The sequence below is a fragment of the Dendrobates tinctorius genome, unplaced genomic scaffold, assembly GCF_039654945.1.
Source record: "Dendrobates tinctorius isolate UK_male_01 unplaced genomic scaffold, ASM3965494v1 ptg000070l, whole genome shotgun sequence".
Lineage (NCBI taxonomy): Eukaryota > Metazoa > Chordata > Amphibia > Anura > Dendrobatidae > Dendrobates > Dendrobates tinctorius.
Genome location: NW_027361738.1, coordinates 44329177 through 44342620, shown reverse-complemented (window position 1 = coordinate 44342620; position 13444 = coordinate 44329177). Strand labels below are relative to the sequence as shown.

At 48.3% G+C, this 13444-nt stretch overlaps 1 protein-coding gene across 2 annotated transcripts in view; it reads right to left on the bottom strand.

Moving 5' to 3' along the window:
• The window catches only part of DYNC2I1 (dynein 2 intermediate chain 1), a 135933-nt gene that overhangs the window by 49477 nt on the left and 73012 nt on the right, over positions 1-13444 (bottom strand). For both annotated transcript variants that reach the window (XM_073581612.1, XM_073581613.1), the window contains 2 exons: positions 6686-6774; positions 6405-6534 (listed from right to left, as the gene is read on the bottom strand). In XM_073581612.1, coding sequence (XP_073437713.1) covers positions 6405-6534; positions 6686-6774 — 219 coding nt within the window. The remainder of the gene's footprint in view (positions 1-6404; positions 6535-6685; positions 6775-13444) is intronic.

Below are 13444 nucleotides of genomic sequence, written 5' to 3'. Positions count from 1 at the left end.
GAGAAACCGGCAGATCCACATTAGGAGATTCTGTCCACCTACCAACGAGGTCAGGGCTAAAGAGATAGAGAATATCTAGATGCTTCCTTCCTGGGAAGCGCTTGTCAGGGTGTTCCAGTGTTTGGACATAATCGCTTCAAATTTCCTGTCATTAGGGAAATTCCGGGAGGGACGTTTTACCCATTTGAAGAAGACAGGGTGCTCCTGAGTAGGTGCCTCGTCCTCCTTTAGGTTCAGAGTTTGGGTAATTGCCAGGATAAGGCTATTGACCATATCCTGCATCTTTTAGGTCTGGTCCGTATCAGACTCAGATTGGGAATCCACATCCGACCCAAAAGCCGCCTTCGAGGGGGGCATGGGGTGAAGAATGCATCCAGGAAGATGCAAAGGGACCCGGAGAACAGGAGGAAAAACCGGAAAGAGACCGCTTCCTTTGCTTTGTACCCGATTTGTCCCTGTGAAGGTCGCAGTCAGGTGTTTGCGAATCACTGTGAGAGGCGTTCAGAGCACTGGTTGCGGTAGACAAATGCGGAAGTTGTTCCAGGACCAGGATCAGAGACTGTGAAACTTTATTCAGGTCAGAGAACGACTGTGACATGGCAACAGCCCACTCCGGAGGGAGGGGAGTGCTCTCATTCCGGGTGTTAGAGGGCTCCTGAGAGCAGACATGGAGGAGGGGCTGCAGGACAGGCAGAAAGGGGAGGAATGGTCTGAAGACCACTTTCTTTTGCAAAGGGCATTGGCGTAGTGAATCACAGCGGGCTTAGAGGGGCAAGAAGCCTCTCTAGGGTTGGCTATAAGTTGAGCCTTGGGGATACTGCTGTGGAAGAGCAAAGACAAAAAGAACAGATCCGACCCAATGCCAGCGATGACCAGCAGAAAGAACTGTGGAAGCTCTGTCTCCTTTTGTGCAGAGAGTCCGCAAGTCTGCAGAGAGCGCAGGATATAGCTGTATCTCTCCGTGTGCAGAGCGCCAGCAGGTCTGCAGAGCACACCGGATATGGCGGTATGAAGAGACTGATGCAGCCTTGGCTTGTTTCCACACAGCTGCAATCTGCCAGGACAATCTGCCGGCCGGTGAAAACAAAGGTCCCCTCCGATTGGCTCCTATTGGATAAAAAGAGCGCATGATTTAAATGGGCGACGGTGACTGGCTAAAGGAAATAGGGAAGAGGTGCGGCCAGCAAAGGGAGGGGTAGTGTCCGCAAGTACTGAGCCCGGCTGTGGGAAAAATGGCCGAGGCTGCCTGATGTTCCCTACCACTAACGCCGCCCTGTCCCCTTGCGACGAAGGGACAGCGTTCCCCGGGATGACGCCTGCCGCTGCGGAGAGAGAGGAGGGACACATACCTGTGGTGAGCCCCGGTCCCTCTGCAGCGATGAGGATCACATCAGGAACCCTCGGGTGAGTGGGGGTCGCTGGAATCAGGGATCCTCCTTCCCGCACCATCTTTAGACTGTGCAGACGACGGCGTCCACCCCTTACAAGAAGGGGGGAGGCCACCGCTGGTGACCAGCGCCTTCCTCCCAGGCCTCTCTGAGGAAAGGGGTGCGGTGTGGAAAAGGCAAAGGACCGGCCACCTGGAATCACCCTGAAACACACGTAAAAGTGACAGGGGATTAGGTCCTGCCTTGCGGGCCCGACAGTGGGCGATGTGGGTGACACAACACTGTTCTCTCAGTTGCATAGGTACGGGAAAGCAGGGTGAGAAATTACACCCTGTTACCCTAAGAGAAAAGAACCTGAAAGACAGGGAAAAGGTTAATAAACACACACAGGGAACCTGAAAAAGAAAATGCGGATCTGGTAGCAGATCCAGGTCCGCCTCTTACAGACACTAAGCTTAAATTGAGGTACTTTGTGCCTGTAGGTGGGTGTGTACTGCTATTTCCTTTTTTGCCTAGTGTCAGCCTCTTAGTGACAGCAGCATACACCCTTATTTACCTGTGTCCCCCAATGAAGCGATAAAGGGAATATGTCAGCATTTTTTTCTTTAACTATATTAGTGTCATAAAACATTCAATAAGGACTAAGAACTCTATTTGATTTTAGAAAATGACAAAGATAGCTATTTATAAAAAAAAAAACTAAGCTAAAAGACCAAATTAAAGTGACCATCCCAGGAGAGCAAAGACTAACCCCCACACTACAAGGCGATTTTCCATTTTTTTCCTCCCCTTCTTCCAAGAGCCATAACTTTTTATTTTTCTGGCCACATAGCCATACAAGGGCTTTTTTGTTGCGGGACGAGTTGTACCTTTGAATGATACCATTTATTTTACAATAAAGTACTGAAAAACGGGAAAGAAATTCTAAAAGCATTAAAATTGCAAAAAAAAAGTATAATTCCACAATTGTTTTTTAGTTGTTTTTTTTTTTATTTACCATGCACACTATATGGTAAAACTGACCTGACAATATGAATCATCGGGTCAGTACAAGTATGCAGAAACCAAACATGTACCATATTTTTCGGATTATAAGATGCGCTTTTTGTCCCCCAAATTTGGAGGGAAAATGGGGGTGCATCTTATAATGCGTAAATACCTTACCGATACTGTTGCTGCAGGCCGCAGGCTGGGAAGAGGGGGTGTCCGGCGGTGCTGCGGGGGTGTCCGGCACTGTGGGGGTGTCGAGCGGTGCTGCTGCAGTGTCTCCAGTGCTGGAGGGGCTCTGCTGACATTTTGTGAAAGGCCAGAGCCCCAGCAGTTCCATGGTTACAAATTCAAGTCACTCCCTTTAAGCCAATTGAAAAAATACACATATTTGGTTTAACCGCATTCAGAAATGTAAAATAAATTAATCCAATTGTTAAATGACAAAAATTTTCTGAGCATTTACATTTTTCAGCATATGGGGCTGGCTGAGGATTTATTTTTTTGCGGTCTGAGCTGATGTTTTTATTGATAACATTTTGGGGTAAACAGGATGTTTTGATCTGCCCTTATTGCATTTCTTTGCAACGTTGCGGAGGCCAAAAAAAAAACAATTCTGGAGTTTCGATTTTTTTTTTTCCTGTGATGCCATTTACCGATTGGATTAATTTATTTTGCATTTCAATGGATCTGACATTTCTGAACGCGGTGATACCAAATATGTATATTTTTTTTAATTTGGATAAAAGGGGAGTGGACTTGAATTTCTTTTTTTTTTTTCTTCATATTTTGAAAAAAACTTTTTTACACTTTTTATTGACTTCAATAGTCCCTTTGGGAGACTTAACGAAGCAATGACCCGATCGCTTGTGCTATACATAGCAGTGGATCAGCACTCCTATGTATAGCAGAAAGAAGGATTTTTGGTACTCACCATAAAATCTCTTTCTTGGAGCCTTCATTGGGGGACACAGGTTACCATGGGTGTATGCTGCTGCTACTAGGAGTCTGACACTATGCAAAATACGATACATAGCTCCTCACTCGGCAGTATACACCCACCGACAGGCACCAAGTACCTCAGTTTGTGCTTAGTGTCTGTAGAAGGCGGACCTGGATCTCCCCAGAACCGCAACTAACCTTTTTCCTTTCAGGTTTTGTTGTGTTTTATTAATGTTTTTCCATTTCTTTTTCAGATACAGCTTCGGGGAAACAGGGTGTAAGTTTTCACCCTGCCTTCCCATATTGTGCGGCTGAGCTAGCAGTGTGGCGTCGCCCACATCGCATCCCTCAGGCCGCAGGCAGGACTCTATCCCCTACCACCGTCATGGGTGCTTCTGGGGGATAACCGGTGGCTAGTCCTTGCCGATTCCCCTCCTCACCCCTCTCTCCAGAGAGGGCTGAGAGGAAGATGGTGGTTACCGGTGGTGAACTCCCTCCTTCGCTGAAGGGGTTGATGCCGTCTTCTGCAATGTAGGAACAGTGCGGGAAGGAGGATATTGTCTCCCAGCGACCCTCTCCATCCAGGGGCCCCTGTGGTATGCCTCCTCATCATATACTAAGGTGGAAAAGAAGACAGACGCTCCACATAGAAGTCTACGGTACCACAACCCCACATGGCCGTGCACTTTATTAATAGCAGCTTCATAGTTCACTCAGCGCCCGGGCCCTGCAGTGTCCCCACCGCTATCACCGACCCCCTCCTCTCTCCAGGGTATCGGCTTCACCCTAGTGCATAGCGTTTTTCCTGTCAGGCGCCGGCATAGGCGGCCTCACTTTCATTGTCACAGGGGTTTTCCCTGTTCAGTGCGCGCTTTTTTGGCACTTATTTGTCCCCCATAGTCAGGCCTGGAAGCCCGCATGATGCACGCCCCTGTCCCTCAGCCCAGGCCTATCATGCCAGTCGGACACTAGCCATGCCCATCGCTAAGGTCCTTCACGCTCCAGGGTCATAACGATGCCCAGCACCTCGTGCACTACCCTGGCAGCCCACGGGCTTACTATTCGGGGGACACAGTCGCGCTCCTGCTTGTTGCATCGGATACATTTTCTATATATAGCAGAAATCGTGATCTCCTATGAATAGTTAGCAATTTTGCAGACTGACCCCCCGCGACTGTCATGACAACCAGTCGGCGCCCCTCAATCAAGTAACAGGGATTGTTAAGAGGCACAAGCACTGGATGGCTGATTGGATAAGTCATCTGGTGGGGTGAGTGATCTGGCCTTGGCGTGCGAGCCCATATCAAAGGCAGCGACATTATGTCACGTACATCAAAGGTAATGAAGGGGTTAAAGAGGACCTTTCACCAGTTCAAATATGGCCACTTCTGTCTCTTACTTTACTGCTGATGCCCCCAAGTATTTTTTCTATTTAAATACCCCAGAGATAGGGGCCTGTTTTTTTTGTGCTGATTTGTATTGCCTTTTACAAGGGTGGGGGTGACTCAAAAGGTAATAATGAAATGCTGCCCAAAGACACACCCCTGCAAGAATAAAAGCTAAATCCACTTTTGAACTGGTGACAGGTCATCTTTAGGGTGCCAATACACAGACTAAAGTCAGTTAAACCCACAAATATTATCCTCCAGTCTAATGTGTATGGGGGTATCACGACTTTCCCCCTGAAGATTAAGTCAGAGGAGAGACGTATCCAGCCATTTCTCTCTGGAGATAAGGAGCTGGCAGAGAAGTCTAGCAGCGGCATTCTCATAGAGAACACATGAGCACTAGGCCTGTGTATGAAGGAGTTGGGCGAGATAGCTGTTGGCCGACTGCTATTTATTGTGTCTGGGCGCCTTTCCTTTAGGGCCCCGTCACACATAGCGACGCACCAGCGATCCCGACAACGATATGACCTTGTCAGGATCACTGGTGTCGCTACATGATCGCTGGTGAGCTGCCAAACAGGCAGCTTCACCAGCGATCCGCACCAGCGACACGCGGGTAACAAGCGACGCACGTCGCTTAGTTACGCACTGTGTACCTTAGTTACCAGCGCGCTGGTGCAGGGAGCTGGCAACCAAGGTACACATCGGGTTTCTAAGCGGCGCGCGGCACTTAGAAACCCGATGTGTACCTTGGTTACCAGCTCCCTGCACCAGCGCGCTGGTAACTAAGGTACACATCGGGTTTCTAAGTGCTGCACGCTGCTTAGAAACCCGATGTTTACCTTAGTTACCAGCGCCAGCTCGCTGATCGCTGGTCTCCCACCTGTCACACGCAGCGATGCGTGCTGGCCAGCGGGAGAACAGCGATCAAAAAAATGTCCTGGCCATTCCAGGATGATCAGCGACAACCGGCAGGGGGGGCCGGTCGCTGGTCAGTGTCACACACAGCGATCTCGCTGGTGAGATCGCTATTGCATCACAAAACTTGTGACTCAGCAGCGAGATCGCTGTGTGTGACGGGGGCTTTAGCCGCAATACCCCAGGTCAGCACTACACATGGCCATTGTGGCCCTAATCTAGTTAGACAAAGCATTATTTACTAAACAACATCAAAGAAGCCGAGGAGTTTTCAATATCAATAATTAAGGTTGCATTTCTACTGGCTAATCCGCAGTGATTTAGACAGGCTGTCCGCATTTCTTTGCATACAGAACGACTGTTACTATGATTGTTCTGTGTGCATGAAATATCAGTGTTCTTATCAGCACGTGAGGTTTACAAATTCTGATGTGCTGCAGAGAGAACCATGGTATTTAATTAAGCAAGCTTAAAAATGATCTCACATTTTGCTCATGCATCATCAGGTGATTGGCGACCTCAAACACTCCTTCCCGATAATTGGTTTGGAGACACGGGGGTCAGTGTGTGCTCCCTTCCGAATAATACGTCTGGCCTAATTAAGAATAAATGCTGTGTCGTCACAATTGATCAATGCAAATGGCCCCTAAATAAAGGGGGAAGAAAGAGTGCCAAGAGCCCTGGAGTGATGATCTAGAACTGTAATAACGTTTGCTTTAGCTTAAATACATGATCAGAAGTAGAAACAGGGGAATGTCAATGGATAGATTTTTTTTTCTACCTTGGAGAAAAGCTAGGTTGCTATTTAAATGGAAGCAGCTCTCGCTGATGGCCAGGCAGGGGTCTTTAGACTGAACCTTGTAATTAGATTGCTTTTCAGCACGATCCTCTTCTAGCAGAATAGTGACGACCTAGACATAGACACATTAGTTTCAAAGTAGAAAAAAATAAAAGCAATCAAACATTCAATTACAATAATTATATGTTGGCAAAGTTACAAAAATAATAAAAAAGGAAGTAAGAAGCTTATGCAACATGCTCAGAATATCGGACCAGACCAACCTGACAGGCAGAACGAAGGAACATTGTCAGACGCTGAGTGTCCACCTTGGTGACAACCCCTACATTTTGAACAGCATCATTTCTGTGACCTGCAAGTTGTAAAAAAAATTATAGAACATAAGCAGCTCTCCTCCCTAAACAACCAGCAGTTAAAAAGATATAATTTTTTTTAAAACGATAGGTAGTACCCAACATGTGTAGTCTGGATCCTTAGATTGTCACAGATTGCCCCAAAAAACACTCTTCAGAGCGCTGCTCAGCAAGCACAAAATAGGGATTTTTGTGTACTCACCATAAAATCCTTTTCTCCGAGCCAATCATTGGGGGACACAGACAGTGGGTGTTATGCTGCTTGCCACTAGGACACTAAGTAAACACAGAAAAAAGTTAGCTCCTCCCCTGCAGTATACACCCTCTCGCTGGCTGGGAATTCCCCAGTTCGGTGAAAAAAGCAGAAGCATTAAACGAATGACAATAATCATAACTCTGCCGAAACCTAAAAATGCTACAGTGAGCCAATAGACCAAACAGGGTGGGTGCTGTGTCACCCAATGATTGGCTCGGAAAAAAGGATTTTACGGTGAGTACGCAAAAATCCCTATTTCTCCTACGCCTCATTGGGGGACACAGACAGTGAGACGTCCTAAAGCAGCCCCTGGGTGGGGAGCATACAACTGCTAATACCCCATGTACCACTGGCTTAACACTGTGGTACTGCCGATTGCAGGATGCGTCTGCCAAGAGCTACATCCGCAGAGGCCTGAACATGAATTTGGTAATGTTTTGTAAAGGTATACAGGCTGGACCAAGTCGCAGCCTTGCAGACAGGCCTGAGAATGAATTTGGTAATGTTTTGTAAAGGTATGCAGGCTGGACTAAGTCGCAGCGTTGAAGAGCTGTTCTGCCGACGCCTGGTGCCGAATGGCCCAAGAGGCGCCCACTGAGCGGATAGAATGCGCCTGAATCCCTGCTGGGACAGGCGTGTCCCGGAGACGGTAGGATTCCTGAATAGCCAAGCAAATCCACCTGGCTAGCGTGGTTTTTGAAGCAGCTAGACCTTTCCTATGCCCCTGTGGAAGTAGGAACAGGGCATCTGACTTGTGGAAGGGAGCCGTCCGCGAGATGTACAGTCTCAGAGCCTTGACCACATCGGGGGTGTGGAAGGCCCTCTCAATGCAATGGACTGGAGCCGAACGGAAGGAAGGCCAAACAATTTCTTCATTGAGATGAAAAGAAGACCCGACTTTGGGCAGGAAAGACGGGGACGTCCTGAGAGCTGCCTCGTCCTGATGAAAATTCAGGAATGGAGGACGGCACGACAGGGCTGCAAATTCAGAATCTTGTGCAATTGACGTAATTGTCGCTAGAAAGACCACCTTCCAAGAGAGAATAGCGAGTGGTACGTCCTGCATTGGTTCGAAAAGAGCCTCCTGTAAGGCTCCGAGAACCAAGTTAAAGTCCCATAATTCCAATGGCCCTTAAAATATAGAGGCACCACCTGGGAGACTCTCTGAATGAATGTCTTCATCTGAAGTCCGGTGGCAATTTTGCATTGGAATAGCACTGACAAGACTGAAATCTGGCCCTTGAGCGAGTTAAGCGCGAGACCTGACGTTAATCTAGATTGTAGGAATTCCAATATGGAAAGAATAGAAAACACCAGAGGGGATTGACCACGGTCCTTGCTCCACAAGAAGAAGGTTCTCCAGGTGCGGTGATAAGTGCACATGGACACGGGCTTCCTAACACTAATCATGGTGGAAATCACATCGGGAGAAAAAACAGTCTGTGCTAAAAACCAGGATTCAACGGCCACGCCGTCAAAGACAGGGCCCCAGAGTTCTGGTGGTAAATCGGGCCCTGTGAGAGTAGATCCATGCGATCTAGAAGTCGCCAGGGAACGCCGGCGACTAGTTGTACTAGTTCTGCATACCAGGGCCGGCGAGACCAATCTGGCGTGACTAGGATCACTGGTATTCCCTCTGCTCTAATTTTCTTGATGACCCTCGGGAGCAAGGGAAGAATGCACGGGAGCCGGAACCGGTGCCATGGCAGAACTAGGGTGTCCGCTCGGGTAATGAATCAAGGAGCCCTGTTGTTTAGTCTTTAGGCCATATGCTCCACATCCGGAGTCCCCCAGCGATGGCAGATCTGCTGAAAAAACTTCCGGATGAAGAGACCACTCTCCTGAGGCAAGGCCTGGCGACTGGCGAGAGAAAAACAACGGGCCAATTGTCCACACCCGGGGTGTGGATTGCTGAGATGGGCGAATGGTTGGTCTCGGCCCAATGGAGCATGTGACTCACTTCGTGCATGTCCATATTGCTCCAAGTACCCCCCTGATGGTTGATATAAGCCACAACCGTGGTGTTGTCGGATTAGATCCTGATGAGGTGACCTGTGAGGAGATGGTGGAAACTCAGTAGAGCTAATTTGATCGCTCGAATGTCCAAGATGTTGATGGGGAGACGTGACTCTCGAATTAACCAACGACTCTGTGCCGTGTGGTGACGAAGAAAAAACCGCACACTAGCCTAGGAGACTGGTGTCGATGGTCACCACCGACCATCGTACTGGGAGAAAGAACTTCCCTTAACTCGGAGGATTTCAGTGTCCCCCGCTTGGGGGCTCGTCTGACCCGCAGGGACTGAAGGAATCGGCGGTCCAGGGAGAACGAGTTCTTGTCCCAAGTTAATAGAAATGCATGTTGTAAAGGGCGGAAATGGAACTGTGCGAATGGGACCGCTCCCATCTCTGGCACCATGTTTCCGAGAACTATCATGCTGAAAACGTATGGAGTGAGAAACCAGTCGGGAAGGAGTCCATGCTGCCTGTTGTAAGGCTTGGGTCTTTTCTGGAGGGAGAATGACCAACCCGCGGGAAGAGTCCAAGATCAATTCCAAAAAGGAAATCTGCTGAACCGGTTTTGGGGAAGACTTTTCGAAGTTTATCTTCCGACCCAGGCGAGAATGTGTATTTACTGTGATATCCACGGATTTCTCGCAGGCTGGAAGGGATAGACCCTTGATCAGCAGGTCGTCCAGATACGGCAGTACCACCACTCCCTGAGCGTGGAGAATGGCCATGACAGCCGCCATGGGGGCGGTGGCGAGACCGAAGGGCAAGGCAACGAACTAGAAGTGTTCTTCTCGAATTGCAAAACGCAGGAACTGCTGGATGATAGGGACTCTCCCTTTTGCATGGAGGAGACACCGATCGGAGGAATTCCATTCGGAATCACCGTACTTTGACAAACTGATTTAACAGCTTGAGGTCCAGTATGGACCGCATCGTTCTTTCCTTCTTTGAAACCACAAAGAAAGATTTTAATAAAAAAACACTAAACCATTCGTCTTGAGGGACTGGAAGGATGACTCCGTCCCTTTGCGGCGCATGAACGGCCCGAAGGAAGGCTGTGACTGAATGATAGCAGACTGCTGCCTACTTTGTTGGTGTCTGCCGGATACCACAACAAGTCATTGAGTAGAGGATCTATGGGATATGCTTCGTTAGATCCAGATGCTGTCGGCCTGGGTTTCCAAGAGTGGTTAGGTCTGTGAGAGACCGGGGAACCACACGGGGACCGACCTGATCCGGAAGAGAAGGTTGTGGAGGACCAGCTGGAGCTGTTGCGAAAAAGGTCGAAAAACGAGTCGGCTGTTGATTCCGAAAACGGCCGGGCAGCCCCTTTTTGGGGAAGAAACCTACTCTTCCCCCCGTAAGTGTCAGAAATGAGCTGGTCTAGTTTCTTGTCCAAACAGGTGACCAGTTTGATACGGCAGAGAAGTCTCTGGAGGTGGAATCTGCCCGCCAGTCGCGTAGCCATAGGGCTCTTCTGATGGAAACTGCATTAGCGGTTGCCTTAGCAGCGCAATGAGCGGCATCTAAAGAGTCGTCTACTTCAAAATCCCCTGCGTGAATTATCTCCTTGGTGATAATGGTTGTCTCCGGAGGAGGATTGCTACCTTGGAAGGCAGTAATTAAGACCTGCCCAAGTGGCCATTGCCTTAGCCACTCAAGTGGCCGCAAAAGATGGGAAAAAAGCTGCTCCTGAAGCTCCAAAAACTGAAACCGTAAAAGGAACCATCGCCAGAAGAATCAGCCCCAGTCGTCGCAGGAAAGTGTACGGGGAGGTATACTCCGCGTGCTTGCCTGTTGTTGGTTCGGGGGAGAGCGGGCAGTAGAAAGGAACCATCGTCCCCTTCACTCCGTTAATTAAAAAATAAAAATTTACAGACAATTCAAAAATAAAATAAAAACGGTGGGGTCTGAAGCCAGACCCAAGCGCCTCCTACAGACACTAAGCAAGAACAGGGGAATTCCCAGACAGCGAGAGGGTGTATACTGCAGGGGAGGAGTTAACTTTTTTCTGTGTTTACTTAGTGTCCTCCTAGTGGCAAGCAGCAAAAGACCCACTGTCTGTGTCCCCCAATGAGGCGTAGGAGAAAACAGAGAGCAGTTTACATGCTCAACAGAAGGACTACAAGCCTGTACACCAACTGGAGAATGAGCTCATAGGGGCTGATTCATCAGGACTGGTGTACCACACTTAAACAGGTTGTCCATTACTATATCATTGATTAGCCATCCTTAGGATAGGTCTTCAATGTCTGATCTATCAGGGTCTGACATGCGGCAACCTGCTGATCAGCTGTTCTCGGCGTCCGCAGCCGCAATTGCTCAACTGCGGAGCTGCTCAATCTTCTATGCAGCATAGTGGATATCCGCCTTCTATTGATTTGAATAGGAGGCGGATGTCCTGTACCTGCCCGCAATTGAGCAGTTCGGTCTAGTGGCCACCACCAGCACAAAAACAGCTGAACGGCAGAGGTGCCGAGTATTGCACCCCCACGATCTGACATGGAGAACCTATCCTAAGGATGGGTCATCAATGATAAAGTAATGTACAACCTCTTTAAAGAATTCAGCCCCACCATTCGCCGCCCCAGAAATGCTACTCCAGTTGTACACTAGAATAGCATTTTTGGAGTACAAAACACTAGTACATTTAAGGAATTTTACAAGCAGGTGTGGCCATTAATAATATTGCCTCTTCTCCAGCTCCACCCATTCTGGCAGAGCTGATTCCCACTGGCGTGACGACGCCCAAGTTACAAAATTTGCGACCTTATAAAGTTTTTACACTAGCTTTCTGGCATAAAAGCCTTGACAAAATCATCCCCATTTCTATTTAGTTTTTGTACACCTCTTGTTGCACACAATCAGGCAGAAGATCAATGCTTCTGCCTGATGAGCAGCCGACTACTTTTTCAGTGATAGCCGAAGTACTCAGGACCTGGAACCACACTGATCTGCTACCTGTTAGATAGTAGCAAAATAAGAAATGATAGATACGCTGTATAAGTGTGCAAGGTACCACATTGAGGCTGCACAAACCTCAAGCAGGCCATCTGCACCTATCCAGGTACATAATGTGAATAATACATGACAAAGAATATCGATCAGGGGGATTCCAGCCATCCTCAAAAAGTCCTTGTTCTCACTGAAGAAGAGGCTGAGTACATGAATTATAGGATAAGCACTATTTTAAATTTATTTTAATATGCAATAGAAACATGAAAAAATGTTTCATCTGTGGGGTTACCCAAATATTGAAAATCCCTCACAAGTCACTCAAATGATGGGGTGGGTGAAGAAACAGACTGCTGTAATAGAAGAGGGAAAAGAGGGATTTTTTGTACTCACCGTAAAATCTTTCTTGGAGCCTTCATTGGTGGACACAGGTAACCATGGGTGTATGCTGCTGGCGCAAGTAGGCTGACACTAGGCAAAAAAGGAAAATAGCTCCACCTCAGCAGTAAACACCCACCGACAGGCACAAAGCTCTTCAGCTAGTGGTAAAGAAGGAGAAGCAACCAAAAACTCAACCTATGTACCAACCCAACAACAAAGGCACATAGGCCCAATAGAGGTACAAACAATTAGGGAGGCTGCTGTGTCCCCAATGATGGCTACAAGAAAGATTTTACGGTGAGTACGAAAAACCCCTCTTTCTTTATCACTTCATTGGAAGACACAGGTAACCATGGGACGTCCCAAAGCAGTCCCAAGGGTGGGAAAAGAGAGAATTCAAAGAAAAAACAGACTTAGGTCGGCCGGTACGAAACCGCCGCCTGTAGCACCTTCCTTCCCAGGCCTGCATCAGACGAGGCATGAGTATGAACCCTGTAAAACCTTGCAAAGGTGTGCAAAGATGACCAGGTCGCAGCCTTACATATCTGTAAAGCCGAGGCCTGATGACGAACTGCCCAGGAATCCCCCACCGCCCGAGTGGAGTGAGCCTTCACCCCCGGTGGAGGCTTTTGTCCTAAACGTGGTATGCCTCCAATATTGCGGAACAAAATCAACGGCCAATAGTGGACTTAGAAGCTGGGAGCCCCTTATGACGACCCTCAGAGATGACAAACAAGGCATCAGAGTAGCTAAAGGAAGCAGTCCTTGACAGGTAGACTCGGATAGCTCTTACCAGATCAATCTTGTGGCGGGTTTTCTCCAGGGAATGGACCGGAGACGGGCATAGAGAATGAAGGACAATGTCTTCATTGATGTGAAATGAAGAGACCTCCTTAGGTAGGAAGGAAGGAACTGGTCTGAGAACTACCTTGTCCTGATGTAGAATCAGGAACGGAGAACAGCAGGATAATGCCGCTAGCTCAGAGACTCTCCTGATGGACGTAATGGCAACTAAGAAGGCAACTTTCTAAGGCAGGAGAGAAAACGGAATGTCTTGAATGGACT